We start from the raw sequence: 18173 nt of genomic DNA on the forward strand, positions 1-18173 counted from the left end.
TTAAAGGGGGGCAGGCCCTGCACACACCCTAGTCTTGTCAGCCACCCCACCCTTGAACCATTGCTATAAAACTCCTCACCAAATGCTCCTGGGTGGGGACACACAGTTTTCGAGGGTGGGAGCCGGCTGTGTCTCCCTTTGCCTGGCAAAGCAATAAAGCTATGCTTTTCTACTTCACCCAAAACTCTGTCTCCGAGATTCGATTTGGCACTGGTGCGCAGAAGCCAAGTTTTTGGCAACACGCTCTCATCAGCTCAGGATCCGGCCAGTCAGGACCACCCCCTCCCCAGTAGACCTGGGTGTCAGGAGGCCAAGCTCTAGGTTCTATTTGCTGCCTGTGTGACCTGGGTCCATCTCTCTCCCTCTCTGGGCTTCAGCCTCCCCATGTGAAAGGAGGGGCCTGGCCCAGTCTAGGGGTTTTCAAACTAAGCTTCAAGGTTCCCTGAGGTGCCCCAGAGACCGAATGGGGTAGAAGGCAGATGGGGAGTAAAGAGGAGACCAGGCTGGTTCAGGGCCCCAATCCAACTTCAACCAGAGCGCCCCTCAGTATAAATTGGGGTCCCCCATGGGATTTTCATTCTGGCCGCTTCCAAGCAGATTGGGAACCTCTGGCCCGGCTCACCTCTGAGGCCGAGGTCAGCAGGACTCATCTGTTGGCTAAAACACGTTTACTCCTTTCTTCAGCAAAGGTCCAGCAAGCCCCTTCCCTGTCAGGAGGCCAGGTTCCCCACAGGGGCCTCCTCCCCAGGCCAGCCCACATCCTTCCTGGAGACGACTTACCACCCTGAGGAGGGTTCCGGGCCAGCCTTGCTCCCGCTGTCCCTGACTTCTGCAGGGCTTGAGTCCCTGTGCCAGGGTCCCGGCCTTCCTCCTAAAGCCACCAGAGATGGACCGGAGTGTGCCTCCCGCCTCACGCGAGAATTACAGCTGGGGGCCTGGAGTGCAGAGAGACCCAGGCTGCCACCAGTGTGCCCACGGTCGCCTCGGGAGTGGGCTGGGGACCTATCCTTTAATTTCTTTTTTTTTTTCTGGCTGTGCGGCGAGGCATGTGGGATCCTAGTTCCCCAACCAAGGATCGAACCCGCGCCCCCCTCACTGCCCCCGCCACAGTGGAAGCACAGAGTCTTAACCACCGGATGGCCAGGGAAGTGCCTTCCTCCTTATCATTTAGGTCACAGCTGAAATGTCACTTCCTGGGTGAGCCCTTCCCTGACCTTTCTGACGAGGGCAGGCTCTACTGGCACGTGACAGGTGTGCCCAGATGTTTAATGAGTGATTAAGGGGGCTGCTCTGTTTGGAGGAGGTCAACACACTGCAGGGGTCCTAAGCGTTCCAGCAAAGAGGTGAGGAGGAGGTGGGGGCGGGAGGAAGATGATGAACAAAGGCCCCTCCCGCCAGGAGGGGCCAAACCAGCATCGGGGAGGGGACAGGCCAGGCTTTCCAACAGCTCAGCCCCCATGTTCTCCAAACCACCAGCCGCTGATGTGAGAGAGCTGGCCTCTCTTAGGCTCCGTGTGTCGTCCTCCGTGCGCCAGACCTTGCAGCTGAAAGACAAAGTCAGGGCCCAAAGCTGAAAGGGGAGGCCAGGCAGGACCCAGATGAGAGGCTGGGCGAAGGGCAGAGGATGGAAGGGAGGAGGCGGGGAGCAGGGAGCAGTGGCCTGGCATAGCCTCTCCCGTCCCAGAGCTCAACCCTCATTGTGCCAGGGGCCCCAGTGACCGAGGAAGGCCCCCGCTCCCTGCACTCCTGAACCTGTGAGAGGCAAGTCCTTGTAAATCTGGGAGGTCAGGCAGAAACAGGGCAAGGTCTGCCCACTTCAAAGAGTAGGAAAGGAGGGAATTATGTATAGCATGTGTATGTATCTGAAAGGCATTTTTCTGAAGACAGGTCTTAGCTTTCATCATTCACCGCAACAGGTTAAAACCATTGCCATTAAGTGATATTTTCATTGTATTACAGTCTCCCATCTCTGAAAGATGGAGAGACGATATCCTGAAGACAACATTCCAGTCCCTGGATCCAACTATACCTGAAACCAGTACTACCCCTGGACTTTTCAATTACAGGAGCCAATATAGTCCTTTTTGTTTTTCTTTCTTTCTTTCTTTCTTTTTTCTTTGCTGAAGCTCAGTTCATAGGCCTAAACTCATCTGTAAATAGGAGCCCTAACGAAGACTCCATCTCTCTTCACTCCTGTCCCCTCTCTTTTTCTTCCCCTTGGGTAGCACCCTACCTTGCCCAAGCGCCAGACTGGCTAAGCTCACATACCCAGGAGCACACATGCAAGGGCGCACATGAGCAGGCCCATGTAGGGAATTACACACAAAGGCAGAGCCTGGGAAAGCCCAGCCACCCATGCACACACGCAAACACAGACACACAGCTGCACGGAGAGGGGCAGGCTCTTCTTCCTACTCACATATTTGTGGTCAACAAGTCCCTCTCAGGGAGATGGAAGCGCGTGTTTCCACGGGGACGGGCTGGATCCAACCTGCTTGCGCTTTGGCCTGTCTTCTCATCTCAGTGGAAATTCCTGGGCAGAGTCCAGAGTTGGAGTTGGCTGGGCCTCCCACCTGGCTTTGTCCAGCACGGTCTCCAGAGCCCAGGGCCACAGCTGGGGCAGGGACCCTGGCCTCTCTCAGGGAAAAGAGGAAACGGGGCAAGTGGGCCTCACTCTAGGCCTGGCCTGCGGAGCTCCTGCCTCATAACTGAATCTGCCTTCCTCCTCAATGACGCCTTCCTCTCCACTCTTTCCTGCTCCCAAACAGGCCCACCTCTTCCAGGAAGCTCAGCTTTATTACTCTCACTCTCCCCATATCCCCTCCTGGGGCCTCCTTTTCCACCTGCCATCAGTGCTACTCAGTTTTTTGGATCATGTGTTTTATCGTTCGTTTTGCATCTTACACAGTCTCCCTTTCCTCACTGGATCAGTAATTATAACAGCAACCTATTTTCCTGAGCTTGAAGATAAGGAAAGCAGTGTAGCTCCATAAATAGTAAAAGTGTTTCAGGTCTAAGTGGTCTTGAAAACAAAACAAAATCACAGCTTGCCCTTTGGTTCCATGGCTTTTTAACTGACACCTAAGCAACAGTGTGCAAAGTCAATGGACAAAGCCTTTAACATTTCAGTCCTCAAACTAAACATTAAACTTATCTGACAGGATTGACAACATCTTCTTAATAATTAATCATACACACTCAGGACAAAATCCTTTATGATGCATAAACACTTCCTGGTAACACAGAGGCGGAGTTACAAGCACATGCTGGTTGTTTTGGAAGTTTGGGAACCATGATGGATGAAGGGTGGGGGGTACCCCTTCTCTTTAAAAACATTTTTTTTGTCATTCTGATTACCAAAGTATTACACATACATCAGCAAACATTTAAACATTATAGAAATATACAAAACACAGGAAGTTAAAAAATCCCTCTAATCTGAGCCTTCCAGATATGACCACCACTGAGCTTGTGGAATTTTTCTCCAGACATTTTTCATAAGTGAATACTCTTTTAGGTTATTCATTTTACAAAAGAGGCTTATACTATACCAGCTTTTTTGCAATTTGCTCTTTTGGGTGGAGATCCACACTGTGCCCCACTCACTCTGTTGGAGGCTTGTGTGCTGCCTTGATTATAAACTAAATGTTTGTGGCATCATCTGGTTCATCCTGAGCAGAACACCTGCCACCATGGGCAGCCTCCACAGGGATGGGCTTGCAGCTGCCCTGGCAGGGGGCCTCATCAAGCCCCAGTGAAGGGACGACGGGACTGTACTTGCTTCTCTGCCTCTGCCCACTTCTAATTTCTTCCTCCCCTCTTTCCCCCCTTTCCTGCTCCCTCTCCCCTCCCCTTCCCCCCCTCCATCCTCTCCTCTCTCCTCCCCCTCCTCTCTTGGTGCCCAGAGAAGAGCCAGGAGGCACAACACATCCAGGAGGAGCCAAACTTTTTCCAAAACATTCCCTACGCTGCACCTTAGAGCCTTGACATCTTCGTGTGCCCTGATCTCTCAAACAAGGATTTAATAGGCTGTGTGTCTTGAAATGAACCCGGAGCTTAGAGCCCAAAGGTCTAGATTCAGTCCTGGCTCTGAAAGTTAACTGGTTTCCTCATCTGTAAAACGCTAGGTAACAGTACCTACCTCATAAATAAATATTGATGGGGATTAAATGAGCAAATGCAGGTGAGGTGTTTGGCAGAGAGGCTGGCACCATCAGGCTGGCCGGTGTCATTGCTGTCACAGGTCCCATCTCAAGACTGTCTGGACACACTGCTCTCCTCCTCCAGGCCAGGAGACCCTGTGTTGCTTCCCTGCTCCTGCCCTGAAGGAGGGGCAGTCAACAGCGATCCTGGCCCCCAGAAACCAAGTGCTCTTTTCAAGTGGAATTTGGCTGAGAGCCACAGGCTGGGTGGTTGGGAGGCTGGGTGGGTTGGGATGAGCCCCCAGGGAAAGAACAAGAGCTGGAGGACTTCATGGGTCCTGGCTGTGCCCCATCTAGCTGTGTGACCTTGGCATGTCACTTGACTCCCTGTGGCCTGTTTCCTGAGGAGATGATCTCACTGGGGTGGTACAGTGGGGCCTGGAACTGAGCCAGGGCTGGGGTGCTAGGTCCAGAGCAGGGCGAGGCAAGGAATATATATATATATCTAATGACACAGACTTGTCACAGTTGCAGCATTTGAACTTGTTGTATAAAAAGGAAATCTGTAAATCTATAACTTGGCAACATTTTACAACGCTGTATATTAAAGATGGCTTTCTCAAGAAATCCAGAACCACGCACCCCTATGGTCAAACACTTGTGACATTTGTGCCTCTGCTTTTAAAGGTGCTGTGATGGACAGCTGGCATGCCGGGGTTCGAGAAGAGTGGATGGCTTGAAGTGCTTGCCTTTACCTGTGCAAAATCAAGTGGCTGCCTCTGTTCCTATTTTACTGTAGATTTGATAGTGTCTGTTCCTGTTCCAGTCTCCAGGGAGCTTCTCTGTAGACTAACACCACCACCCACCAAGTGGTGGAGATGCTAGTGTCTGGGTAGTCGTGGTTTTCTGTTGGACATTTGAATGTGATAAACAACCCAGCATCACTGGGGAAATACTACATGTGGAATGTGCACGTTTCCAGGGGGCGAACATTGTCAGTCAAGAGGTTTGCAATGATTTCCTTCCTGCCAAAAATAAATGTGAAACTGCAAACAAACAAAAAGGCCCGCGCGTTGCTATATATATATATGTATAGCAATGTGTGTGTGTGCGTGTGTGTGTGTGTGTGTGTGTGTGTGTATCGTTCCTCCCTTCCAATCAAAACAAAACAGAAGCACTTAGAAGGATTTATAATGAGGAGGCTGCTCCACCTCTCCCATCCCTGTCCCACTCCTCAGAGGCAACCCCTTACCTGTTTCTGGCTTCAGTTCTCTGGGGCCACTCCTGTTTCAGGGGAATTCTTGGTCTGAGTGGTAGAGAGTCCCTTCTCCTTGCCATACTCTGATACAATGAAGAGGATATTTTTAAAAGGGGTGAGTGAAACATTCAGAACTGTAAGAGGCAGACCTCGTTAGAAGGGACGTTCAACAGTCCCCTTATTTTCTTCTCACAGTTTTGCCTGCTCTCACCTCTTGGCTCTTCACAGATAAGGCCTTTTTCATCACACCTATTCATGTGTCCAAGCAGTGACTAAAAAGAGAGGCTCCTCCCTGGTCAAGTTCCGTGAGCATGAGCTTGTCATTCCTCTTTCCTAAACCTGCTTCTCTCTCTCTTACACCTGGGTGGTTAGCAGAAAGGACATTCAATACAATGGTTCCTTTCTCATTTGGGGCATTGAAAGATGGGATTCCTATAGTCCTAGAAGAAATATGCTAAACTAGAAAGAGTGTACAAATTCTGATGACACGGAGCAAAATACAAAAACTGAAGAAAGGGGACTTCTCTGGTGGCGCAGTGGTTAAAGAATCCGCCTGCCAATGCAGGGAACACGGGTTTGAGTCCTGGTCTGGGAAGATCCCACATGCCGCGGAGCAGCTAAGCCCGTGCGCCACAGCTACTGAGCCTGCGCTCTAGAGCCCGCGAGCCACAACTACTGAGCCTGCATGCCTAGAGCCCATGCTCCGCAACAAGAGAAGCCACTGCAATGAGAAGCCCGTGCACCGAAACGAAGAGTAGCCCCGGCTCGCCGCAACTAGAGAAAGCCCGCGCGCAGCAACAAAGACCCAACACAGCCAAAAATGAATAAAATTAAAAAAAAAAAAAAAACTGAGGAAATATCTTAGATGTGTATGCCCTCTGCTTGTAACTCTTACACACTTTCCGTAAGAAGGGACCCTCACGAGACTGAGAGCACAGTGCTCTTCTAGCACCTATACAGCAAGTCCAGGTGTTCACAGAGGAAGGAAATACTCCAAACACCCAAAAGGCCAAACTCCCCCGCCCCAGCTTACTTGCCGTGACTATCCCAGCGTCTCCTGCTAGAGTCCACCCCTTGACCCTTTCTATTCATTGGGAACAGATGGGCACAAACGGCCATTGTCCAGTACAAGACGAAAGAATGGGTCTGGGGGTTCATCTCTCTCAGCAACAGTGAAGGGCTGGTAAAGTAAGACGCCTGGTCCCATGCCCATGAGGGCCCATGGCCACCAGGCAGGGGGATTTTCCCCAAACAGCTAAGAGATCACTCTTTCCAAATATTTAACTGGCTGCTACACTGTGAAGTGTATTTCCCTTGTCTCTGTTTTCGTTTTACCTTCTATCCCTCCTGCCTTTCCATCTCATATTAGCTTTTTATATAATGAGAGGTTGAGATGCTTCCTTTTTCAGTTTGAAGCAGGTTAAGATGTTCCACAAAGGTAGGTCTTAATTCACGTCATCCTGTGAATGACGTGATTCAAGGATGATATCCGTGGCTTTTGTGGGTTTTATACCAAAGGCTATATCCTCCTCTGGGAGGCACAGTATTTCCTGCCAGCCATTGGCAGGGGCTGTGCGAGCTGTTAATTTGGATCTCCATTGCCTTGTTGGCCCAGAGCCTGACACGGAGTCACAGTTGACAAGCTGGTTAATTATATAGGCAAAGATAGTTCCTTGATTGTTCCATTTTTTCCCTCTGTCAGGGCAGTGGTCTGATGTGGCACCCACTTAGAGCAAAGCCAGCTATTTTTATAAAAGTTTCCGTGAGGAGGGCTGTAGGCCTCCTGGGAGGAGCCGCTCAAATGAATCTACCACAGACCAGTAGTGTCATAGGGGAGGTGCTGACAAATGGGCATCACAAGTTAAATACAACGGTCAGGAAGAACAAAAATGAATGCCTCTGAGGGTCACATCTAGACACTGAGACTCTCCAGGTGCAGCTTGCTTCCCTCCACCCAGGTGGGCTTCCACCAGTAACATCGTGCCACAGGACGCAAGGCACGGTCTCCTCTCTGACTGGCACCAACTCTCCTTCTTGCATGGGCCTGCCAAGCCTATATCATGCCTCGCTGTGCGACACTGCTTTCCATGCCACTATGCCTTAGGAGCAAGGTTCCCTCTTCCAAAGACTGTGTCCCAGTCCCTTCACTTCTATGCCTGTTGGGGTTCGTGGAGAGCCTGACCCAGCCCAGGGGCTAATCACTGACCAGCCTGTGGGTCAGGAGGCAGTACTGATTGTTTCCCACGGGACGAGAGCTGGAAAGACGTTTTTCAGGGGTGGGGTGGAGATGTTGTTAGCCACCCCACCTTGAAGGAAGGGAGAAACACCAGGGTCTCCCAGCTTGGCAGGCAGGATAGATTCTGGGCCCACACTTAGACCTAATGGCTGTGAATTGTATTCTCTAGTCAAGACTCCACGAAACCAGGGATACTGTGTCTCTGAGCAACTTCCTGAGTAAGACCCAGCACAAATTCCACAGGGGTTGATTTAATGGGCACTCAGCCACATAATCTGAATAATTTGACTCCAACTGCTCCAAGAATATACATTTTGCCCTGTGAGAAAACAAGAGCCCTAATGAAATTTCTCTGCCAGTGACACAGTCTACACAGTAGGACACCTGATGCATCTTAAGCAGATTCCTTGGCCTGAGATGGGGATTCTCGTTCGAGTTATTTACTCCGTACGTCATGCATGAGGGTCCTTCATCTTCATGCGTGATGCATCCCCTGAGGCTGAGTAGACGGTAGCCGCTATCTCTCGCTGCCCTTTGGAAATAATAGGAAAGAGCCATCTCTGAACCACATCAGTTCTGAGGTCTGAGGACAGTGCCTCATGGATTCCAGGACCTCTGGGTGTCAGTAGGGGGTGCCTCTATTAGAAAAAGGAACAACAGGCACAAAATGGAGTCACTTGTTCCCAGGAGAGCAAACCAAGACTCTACTACAGTTTCAGCCACTCCCAGGACTGCAACCTTTAACCAATCAATCTGGAATTACCTGATGAGCTCATCTCACCTGCATGATAGACTTCCCCTTTTCCCCCAAGGGAAGGTGACCTTGCCTGAAATAATCCTTTCTTTCCTTTATGACTTTATGGTCCCACCCTCCTTCTGCCTTTAAAAACCTTCCACTTTGTACACCTCCTCAGAGCTCCTTTCTATTGATACTTGCCAGATGCGATGCTGCCCAATTCGTGAATAAGGCCAATTAGATCTTTACTCAGCTGAATTTTCTTAACACTCCTACCTAGAGCTAGCTCCAATCACTCACGTGCATCTCAGTTCCAAGGACTTAAGCAACAAGCCCAAGCTCACATGGCTAGTAGAGGTGGATTTGAACTGAGGTCTGTCTGTTCTCAGCTCAAACAACCTTCTGATAATTTGGCTTCCCTTGAAGTTCTCCTTTCAGAAGAAGGGAAGAATTCCCTTGTCAGGTAAAGTGTCCAGTCTTCTGGATGGTTACATGTCTCATAAAAAATTAGCAAGGTGGGTTTTTAGTGTGAAAATTCCATTTCCTTGTACGTTTAATGAATGAAACAGGCTCCCTGAGTGTGATCAGCTCAGGGGTACTGACAACATCAAGGTACAAAACTGAGACCCAGACCCCGTCCCACACAACACTGTTGGTCTGCCAGTAGCCAGAATCCACAGTCAACATAACCCAGGGGATAAGAGGCAGAATCAAATCATGAAAAAGAAGAGTTACTCCCAGAAGAAACTGTATGAGCTAGCTAACATACATTGCCAAAAAATATAGGGGAAATTTATGGAAACTTTTTAAGGCTGTTTGACCAAGATAGTGGAACAGAATTTTGATTCAGGTTTTGTTTATTGATATGTTCTCACTCACCAGAGATTCTATAGAAGCTCATACAGCCAGATACAGTTCTTACCATTTGTGCAGGGGGAGGGGGGCTATAGATGAGGGTGGATAATACAAATCTGGACTAAATACTGACCCATGCTAAATTATAACAAAAGACCAAAATTCCAAGAAAGGCAGGAACTCACAGATTTCAGGGAACAAGAATGCTTTATTGGGTCCCTGACATGCATCCAGCCCATCTGCCCTCTGGCCTCTGACATGACCCAGAAGATGGCCTCACTCCCTGCCATGAGAAATGGGCGAGGCTCTGCTGGCTTTCCTCTCTAGGCCTGGAATTCTGGTTGGAAGAGCTCCTATGAAATGAACTTCCTGATCTCAGCAGCAGAGATAGGCAGAAGGAACGCAGTAGAGGAGGCATCATAATGGACATGGGTATGGAAACCAAACCTCTAGCTGTGGTTAATTAATCATTGGGCCCCAGGAATGAAAAAGACCAGACAGTGCCTAAGATATCAGCTAGTTACTACTGTAACCAAAGGTTTCTGGTTGGGCAAAAAGGTCTGTCTCAGCTGCCAAGGTAGAGTCAAAATCTCCCACTTAATTTCCAGACTTTCAAGGGAGAGGAAGTCAAATATCTTTGAAGAAAAACCTTATTTTAACACTTAGCTGCATATTGTTAACCTTCCTTGCAGCCTTCCCCAAAGGGATCTGTGTTCACTTATCTGGGAACGGAAAGGAAAGGAAAGGAAAGTACTCAGATTTGGGGAGAGGGGTTTTGTAGGACACTGGCTCCAAGCCAAGTCCAATTTCTGGGTACAGTAGAAGAGCATGTGGTCTCCCAATCCATAGAGATGTTTAATAGACTAAATTTTGCGCCATAGTAGACCCAGTGGAATCTCAAAGCCAATGAAAGGTTATTTTGAGTGTACAGTTGAAATGGATATATTCTGAAACACACATAACCCCCACAATGGCTCTGATATAGAATGACTATAACAGGATAGGAGAAGCACAAGCCATCAGAATTCCCGCTCCCGATCGAAATGGTAAATCAAAAGTGATTCTGTATTTGTGAGGGAATTGTAGAAATTAGTGTTACTATCAGATTTAAGAGTGAAGTCATAGTGATTCCTACCACAGCTCAGCCTGGCCAGGAGGTCTTTGGATTGTTGTAAACTTTAAAACGTGTTAACTCCAATTGCAGGTGCTGTTCCAGAAATGGTCTTCTTGCTAAAGCAAATTCATCCAGCTCTTGGCATTTGGTATGAACCCTTTGATCTAGTGAATTCATTTTTTTCCTTGATTTTGATGAGCAAAGAACATCAGAAGCAATTCGTCTTCAGCTGGCAGGGCAGCAGTACTCCACTGCTGTCGTGCTGAATGATATATATTATCTTAGCTGTTCAGCTCTGTGCCACAGACTGCCTCACAGGGACCTTGACCTCAGCAATGCAATGTTCCAGCACGCTGATGGCATCATGCTGATAGGGTCTGGAGATCAACAGTTTCCCTAGATGCTTTGGTAAGACATATATATGTGAGTCAGAGGTGGGAGATAAAGCATGTGAAAATGCAAATGTCTGTTCCTTTAATAAAGTTCCTGGGGATCAAGGGGGTCTGTTGAGGTCAGAATAGTTCCTCCATTAATGTAGGACAAATTCCTACATTTTGAATTCCTTACCACTAAAACCCAATTCCAGGTAAAATTGTCAGTTTGGGGCATCTTGCTCCAACCCGTTTACTGACTGACCCAGAAGACTGCCAGCTTTGGGCAGGGCGCAGAGCAAGTGAAGGCTCTCCAGCAGGAAAAGCCCTTAGCACATATGATTCTGCCACGAGGCCACATGACCTGGCAGAGCCAGTGGTGCTTGAGGGGTCTGTCTGTGGCATATTGGGGAGCCACATGGAGATTGTGACAAGTCTTGATTTAAAAAATATGGAAGGATGGGGTGAGATAGGGAGGGTGGGAGGGAGGGAGACGCAAGAGGGAAGAGATATGGGGACATATGTATATGTATAACTGATTCACTTTGTTATACAGCAGAAACTAACACAACAATGTAAAGTAATTATACTGTAATAAAGATGTTAAAAAATTAAAAAAAATAAAAAATATGGCAGGAGAACCCAGAGTTTGGAATCAAGTGATACGCTGGCCAACAAGTAACTATTATCCTTTTGACACACAGCCCTCTGACTTGCCACTGGGCCCTGGGGAGTCTAACTGCTTGGCTACAGCCTACCAGGTGGCCATGCTGGCCCTTATGAACAGGGGTTGTCGGATCCACCCAGCCAAAATCAGGCATGGCCACCATCATTAGGTGAATGCTCCAGGACAGGGTTCTGGAGGCACAGGCAAGCTGTGTGTGGGCATCACTCACTCTCCCATAATGCCTCCTCCTGCCCTACGGCTGAGCTCGCCTCAGTCTACACTTCTGCTATGGCTTTAACAGGGCAGGAACTTATCTTGACCATTAGGGGCCATTCTTCTGGATTTGGATTTGCTTTCCTTACCCATCATGCCTCTCCCATCAAAATCCATGGAATTGGGCTTCCCTGGTGGCGCAGTGGTTGAGAGTCCGCCTGCCGATGCAGGGGAAACGGGTTCGTGCTCCGGTCCGGGAAGATCCCACATGCCGCGGAGCAGCTGGGCCCGTGAGCCATGGCCACTGAGCCTGCGCGTCGGGAGCCCGTGCTCCGTAATGGGAGAGGCCACAACAGTGAGTGGCCCGCGTACCGCAAAAAAAAAAAAAAAAATCCATGGAATTATCAACTGTTGTAAACAGCATTTCGGTATCCCCACATATTGCATTCAACCAGGGAATACACTTTATAGCAAAGTAATGGGTTGATGCCTATGGCCTTTGCTCATCTTGTCAGGATCCCCACAGTCTAGAAGCAGTTAGCTTGATAATATGGTGAAATGGTTTGTTGAAAACTCAGCTAAGGCACCAGCTGAAAACAATACCTTGCAAGGTTGGGTAAGGCCTGCAAGATGTAGCATAAGCTCCAAACCGGCAACCAATTCATGGTGCTATTTCTCCTACAGGCCAGGAAGCAGGGTGAAGAGGGGCATGTTATCACTACATCTCAATGCGTTTCTCATATCTGAGGTTTAGGACCAGACTGGTGTAGAGGTTTTAGTTCCCAAGAAAACATATCTTCAAAACCTCATAGTAATGATTCAAGTGAATTAGAAGCCTAGGCACCTGGCCATCTCAGGTTGCTTGTACCTCTGAGCCACACATAGCTAGGATAGGAGTATATCTAGGATACGAGTAAATATAGTGACACGTAGGAGTAGCCAGGATGATTAACTCTATCAAGGGAAAATATGATTGCGGCTACTTAAAAGGGGGCAGGGTACAGATGGACGTGGGGGTTTCCTAAAGTGCTTCCTGGTACTGCCATGTCCAGTGGCTAATGCCTGCCACACAGGCAGGACCGCTTAGGAACTCGACTTTGGAACTGAAGATTTGGGTCACTCCAAAGGGCAAAAAAATCCCTAGTCACAAATACTAGTTCTCATGACCAGTTATAGAAATGGACCGTAGCCTTTACTCATACTTCCCTTCTTGTTGGGTTATATAATTTCCACAGGTTGCAGAATTTCAAAAGGAGATTGTGATAAAAGAGGGAAGAGTATCATTAGTGACACTGGACTTTGGAGAATGGTAGCCCTGGTCATTACCCCTGGACTTAGTCATTGACTATTACCTTGAATGGTCTCCCCAAGCAGAGAGCGATTTGCTTTTGGTTGTATGTAAGAGAGTTGTAGTGCATCAGATGGGAAGAAAGGTGTGTGTGTGTGTGTGTCTGTGTGTGTCTGTGTGTGTCAGGGTATCTTCTGTGGTTGCCTGCCAAGCCCTTTCTACCCTTCCACCCTCCACCATTCTTCTGGTAAGAATCCCCATCCTTTGGAAAACTACCTCTCTCCCAGTCCACGATGCCCGGAGCTCCAGGACAGGAATTTGAACCTTGAGTGGAGGGAGATCCACTGGAGCCAACGGCAGCAGCTCCTGGGAGGCAAGCTCTGGAGCTACCCTGGCTCCTGCCCTTCTAAAGGCCAACTGTTCAGCTATTCTTTTGGTTCTGTGAACTACCCCCAACACCCTTCCCATGAAGGTCCAAGTCCATTTCTGTTGCTCAAAACCCAAGAAACCTAATGGAAAGCACCTCTTTTGAGACCACCTCATGCATCTTTGCCTCCCAGCAGTGGTCAGCTCGGGGTCTGGCATAAAGTAAGTCTGCTCAGTATGTCTGCCGAATGAATGGATGAATGAATAAACAAATCAACAATATTCCAGCTCTCAGTTCACCGAGGCAATCTGGATATGCAGGCTGGGAGAGTTGGGAGCAAGAGGAAAAAGTGGGCAGAGTCACCTGAGCACAAGAGGAGGTAGAGAAGTCAGAAATGTCAAATGGAGGGGGTTAAAGGTCAGGCAAGGAAAGGCCTGGGTGATGGGGTGGGGCTGAGAATGAGAAGCCTCTGCAGCTTGGGAGGCAGGAAACAGTCAGTGAGTAGCTGAGAGGCAGGAGCTGGTCTTCCCCCGGGCTGGTCTTGCCCCAGTGGAGGCAGCCAAAGACACTGGGCGTTTCCCCAGAGCCCCAGCTCTGCTCTTCCTTCCTGGGATCCTTCCTTTGCATTCCTCTTCCAAATGAATGAGCAATTCCAAAGGCCTAAGCGCCCTCGTAAGGGGCACAAGCCATCATTCCATTAGTACAAGAAGCACAGACTGTCTAGCTGTGGCCACAGAAGGCTGAGGCTGAATGCCAATCTAGGATCCAAAACATGGATTCATTTTTCCAGTGGGTCCTGGGACTGCAGGACGCCTTCAGAGAACCGCCTGGGGAGACGGGACCCTGACCCCATATACCTACAACCACACCAGATAAGGGCGAGCAAGATACACAGTTGCTGCCTTTATTGCATTCCAAGGGGAGCAGGCTAGCTCCAGACCCACCCCATCCCAGGCCTCAAGGAAGGGTTCTCAGGAAGGGCCCAGGGTGCTGGGCCGAGCACAGCAATTCCTTGGGAGCCTATGTTGAGGCCCAGAGCTGGAGTCCCAGGGTCAAGAGCTAATGGTTAGGGGCAGGGGGTCCTAATTCCCAGGCACAGAGACACTCCTCCACCCTGCACATGGGTGGACTGCATTCTTCCTACAGCTCCCAGGTGCACGCCCTCTGGAGAAGAGTCCCAGCCCTCTATCCCTGGTCAAGAGGGGATGTGAAATTCACTGTGGCCCCACCTCCTTTCAGTATGGAGCACAAGGTCCCACAAAGTCAACACCTTCCGTCTGGCCACAGCTGCTGATGCAATCCTCATGCCAGCTCTCACCTCACGGGCAGAGGGCCTGGGAGAAGTAGGGGAGGAGTGTCCTGGGGTGGGCTGAGAGGCCAGAGGGTCTGCTCTTCACCTAGGTATGGTGGGTAGGGTGGGGGTCAGGCTAGGGAAGCCCTCGGGTAGGGGAACAAACAGAACTCAGTGAAAGGCAGGCAGCAGGCTGCAATTGGGCTCAAAGCCAGGGATGGGGGATGGGGTGCAAGGGAGCATGGTAGGCAGGTGACTGAGTGCCTGAGTGATGGAGGAAGGAAGAGCATGAACACACATCACCAAAGACACAAGGATATGACAGTCTCTGGAAGGGCCCTGAGCCCCATTCGGGCTCAGGGACAGGTTAGTTGCAAGATAAGCTGGGGTGAATGAGGCAAAATGACTCGAAGGAAAAGACACCCTGAGAGTCACCAGGCCAGACACCGCAGAGGAAGTCTGGAGCCCTGAGGATAGGGAGGGATCAGGGCCAAGTGAAGGGAAAAGGGTAGGTGCTGGCCTGCGTGCCCCCAGAGTGCAACATTCACGGCAGGGCCTGGGGCAAGGGGTTGGTTGCAGAACTCATGCAGAGGACTCAGGGAGCCTCCAGCAGTGGCCAGTGTAAACTTCAAGGAGGGCTAGGCTGCAGGCCCCGGGAGGTAGGGCCTGGGAGCCGCGGGGACGATGGCACCAGGAGAGGCCACCGGGCTGGGTGTCAGGTACCAGGCATCTGATGAGGAGAGGCTGCGGGCAGAGGCCCCGAGTGGTGCCGCCTCAGTGCACCTGCTCCGGTTAGTCCTGTACTGGGAACGTCTCCATCGGTTCCAGCTGCTTCCTTGTTGGTCTGCTGCTGGGTGGAGGCCCCCAGCCTCCTGTGGGGGCTACCGCATGCCCTGGGCCTTGGAGCCTCCATCTTGGATGGGAGGCTGTCCGAGTAACTGGGTGGCGACTGCCTCTGAGGCCTGAGGGGTGGCCTTGGAGCTTGGGGCACTCTTCTGGGGACTGGGAGGGCCTTTCCTCTGGGGCTGAGGACTCAGCTGGGGGCCCCTCCTGCCGGCAGATGGACTCTTGGAGCCTTTGGCCTTGGCTTGGGGGTGGGCAGCCTCAGGGCCCTTGAGAGGTTTTAGCCCCAGCATCTCACAGAAGGTGTTGCACTGGTGGGAAGAGGCAAACTGGTCCAGCAGGGCAGGGAAACAGCTCTCCTTGAGGCCTTGGTATCTGCAGCCAAATAGTAAGAGCTGAGTAGGAGTCCCACCCAGAGAGAGAGTCCTTGGGGGGCAGACTGTGGGGTGGCCACAACCAGGGTGTGGTGCCCAAGGTCCATCCTACCTTACCTCGGGGTGCTGGGGAGTCCACCTGAGGCCACCTCAGATGGCAGCCTCCGAAACCTCAACTCTAAACTGAGGTCTCATTACACCCTGGCCCATGGAATTCATCGGGTGGGACGTCACTCAGTGTGAGGACGATCTGCCTTATTAACATAAATAAGAGCAGACTCCAGCTCACCACTCTACTCACAGGGCCCTGCTTATCTGCACCCTGATGAGCTTTCACAAGTGAGAAGGAAGGGGAGCAGGTACACTGAGAGCCCAGGATGTAGGTGGTCCTGTGCATGGGCGTCAAGAGCTACCGGACCAGATCTGGGGTCAGGGGCACAGCAGGTGGGGATCAGTGGCCCCTGAGACATTACTACATGGCCATGGGTGCAAGTGGGACTCTCTGGTCACAGGTCTAGCACCTCAGGGTTGGAGAACCAGAAGAACTTTGACATTTTCCACCCTGAGCAGACTCTCAGAGGGCATTCTGTCCCCAAGGAGCACTCACCCTCGCAGTTTGGTAGCAATCTGCACATCAGTCATTTTCCAGTTAACCCCTGAAAAGAGAGAGAGTGGGGAGTTGATGGCATCCTGGACTGGTTCTAGGGTCCCCATGTCTCCAAGATGGATATCACTTTAGATGGGAACTTGCCAGATTGCGGGGCACATCTTCAGGTACCCTCTCATTGGGCATCACCCTGGCCTGTCTCATGGGTAGTGTGGGTATCTCTGTATTATTAGTAGTAATAATATTCCCATTTTCACAGGTGAGGAGATAGGCTCAAAGTTAAGTGACTGCAGCAAAGTCACATTTATTCATTCATTTAATAATTGAACACTGTCTGTGTGCAATGACCACTGTGAATCAAAGTTCAGTCTTTCTTACTCCTAGATCCAAAAGTCTTCCAGCTGTGCAATCCTGCCTCTACTGGATGAGATTAGGTCACAAACTGAGCTGGCCTCTGGCTTTGAGCTAAAACTTTCTCCTTCCTCATAACAGATTAGCCCATCTGGACAAGAGGGAGAAAGGTGGAAATGCGAAGGTATTTCAGGGCTGGGCCAGCAGAAACGTTAACACTGGATAAGACTGGCTTCCACCTACTCATAAAGTGCAGCAAGCAAGCACTCCAAGAAGCCCAGATGGGCTCCTAGGTTAAGACAGCCTTGAAGAACAGATCCAGGCAAGTGGTGACAAAGGAGACATTTCCCACCCCGTCCAGGCCACCCCAGCATCTTAGCATTCATGCGTCAGGCCTGTGACTCTCCTTCCCTGTTCGTACACTGTCCGGTTGCCTTCCTCCAGGAATCTACCTCTCACTAACAGGCCTGAGTACCCGTGGATGATAGAGTGGCACAAATGTGGGCTTGAGAACCAGGCACACCTGGATTTACATTTCAGCTCTGTCACTTTGGAGCTGTGTGTGCTTGGCCAGTCACTTACTATCTCTAATCCTCAACAGTAAAAGTAGGGATAATGCTGCCCATCTTGCAGGGGAATTGAGAAGATCACAGTATGTGTAGGACTATAACTTAGTGTCTGAAACACAGTAGTTATGCAATAAATATTAATTTCTTTGTTATTTCTCTTTCAGCATTTATCACATTCCATTTTGCATTATAATAATGATGATCCCTTACACTTGCACAGAATTTTGGTTTGCAGAGGGCTTTCATAAATACGGTCTCATTTAATATTCTTAACAAGTCTGAGAGATAGGCAGGGAAGATATGATTATTCCTAGAGAGGGAAAGGAAACAGAAGCTCAGAGAGATTAAATGACCTAACCTGTCTGAGCTTGCTTTCTTCTCTGTAAAACAGAGACCCAGCTAGAAAATGATGAGACCTAGGCTTGAATTTCTTTGACTCTCAAGTCTTTCTACTATATTATGTTATCATCTCATTGTAGAAATTGGTATACTTATCATAGCTTCTTGAGGACAATGGCTATTCCTAATTCACCTTTTTATCTTCCCAATATTTAGTAATGTTGGAAGGAAGGAAGGAAGGAAGGAAAGAAAAATTTATGAGTTAACAAATAGAGTGAATGATAATGGTTTAATGTGTTACTAGCCCCCCTCCCTTCAATATATAGAGTTGTATATACAATATTTATTGTATTAATATTTATTCTTTAACCCCAATGCAAAGCACATTTAAGCCAGTTTTCTATCTCTGGCCCTTGGTTTTCTCACTTATTTACATCAGGGATAAAATGTAATAGTGTGTGATATTTGCAGCATTCCAGTCCTCTCACTGTAGAGAGGGTTTTTTCTTTTCCTCTCCCCTGCCCTGTCTGGTTACAGAGAGTAGGCCTGGAG

At 49.6% G+C, this 18173-nt stretch overlaps 2 protein-coding genes across 2 annotated transcripts in view; both read right to left on the minus strand.

The window, feature by feature from the left end:
* SLC28A1 (solute carrier family 28 member 1) overlaps nt 1–2308 on the minus strand; it is a 44703-nt gene extending 42395 nt beyond the window's left edge. Inside the window, 4 exon segments of the mRNA XM_089906224.1 lie at nt 781–845; nt 848–871; nt 1433–1686; nt 2269–2308. Of these exon segments, the coding sequence (XP_089762350.1) occupies nt 781–845; nt 848–871; nt 1433–1686; nt 2269–2308 (383 nt within the window).
* An 8892-nt stretch (nt 2309–11200) lies between these two features.
* ALPK3 (alpha kinase 3) overlaps nt 11201–18173 on the minus strand; it is a 50161-nt gene continuing 43188 nt past the window's right edge. Inside the window, exons 13-14 of the mRNA XM_089906752.1 lie at nt 16363–16411; nt 11201–15756 (exon numbers count right to left, since the gene is read on the minus strand). Of these exons, the coding sequence (XP_089762878.1) occupies nt 15420–15756; nt 16363–16411 (386 nt within the window). The 3' untranslated portion in view covers nt 11201–15419. The remainder of the gene's footprint in view (nt 15757–16362; nt 16412–18173) is intronic.

Source organism: Delphinapterus leucas, chromosome 2 (assembly GCF_059928025.1).
Source record: "Delphinapterus leucas isolate spDelLeu-1000000601 "Yukka" chromosome 2, BTC_Dleu_Yukka2, whole genome shotgun sequence".
Taxonomy (NCBI): domain Eukaryota; kingdom Metazoa; phylum Chordata; class Mammalia; order Artiodactyla; family Monodontidae; genus Delphinapterus; species Delphinapterus leucas.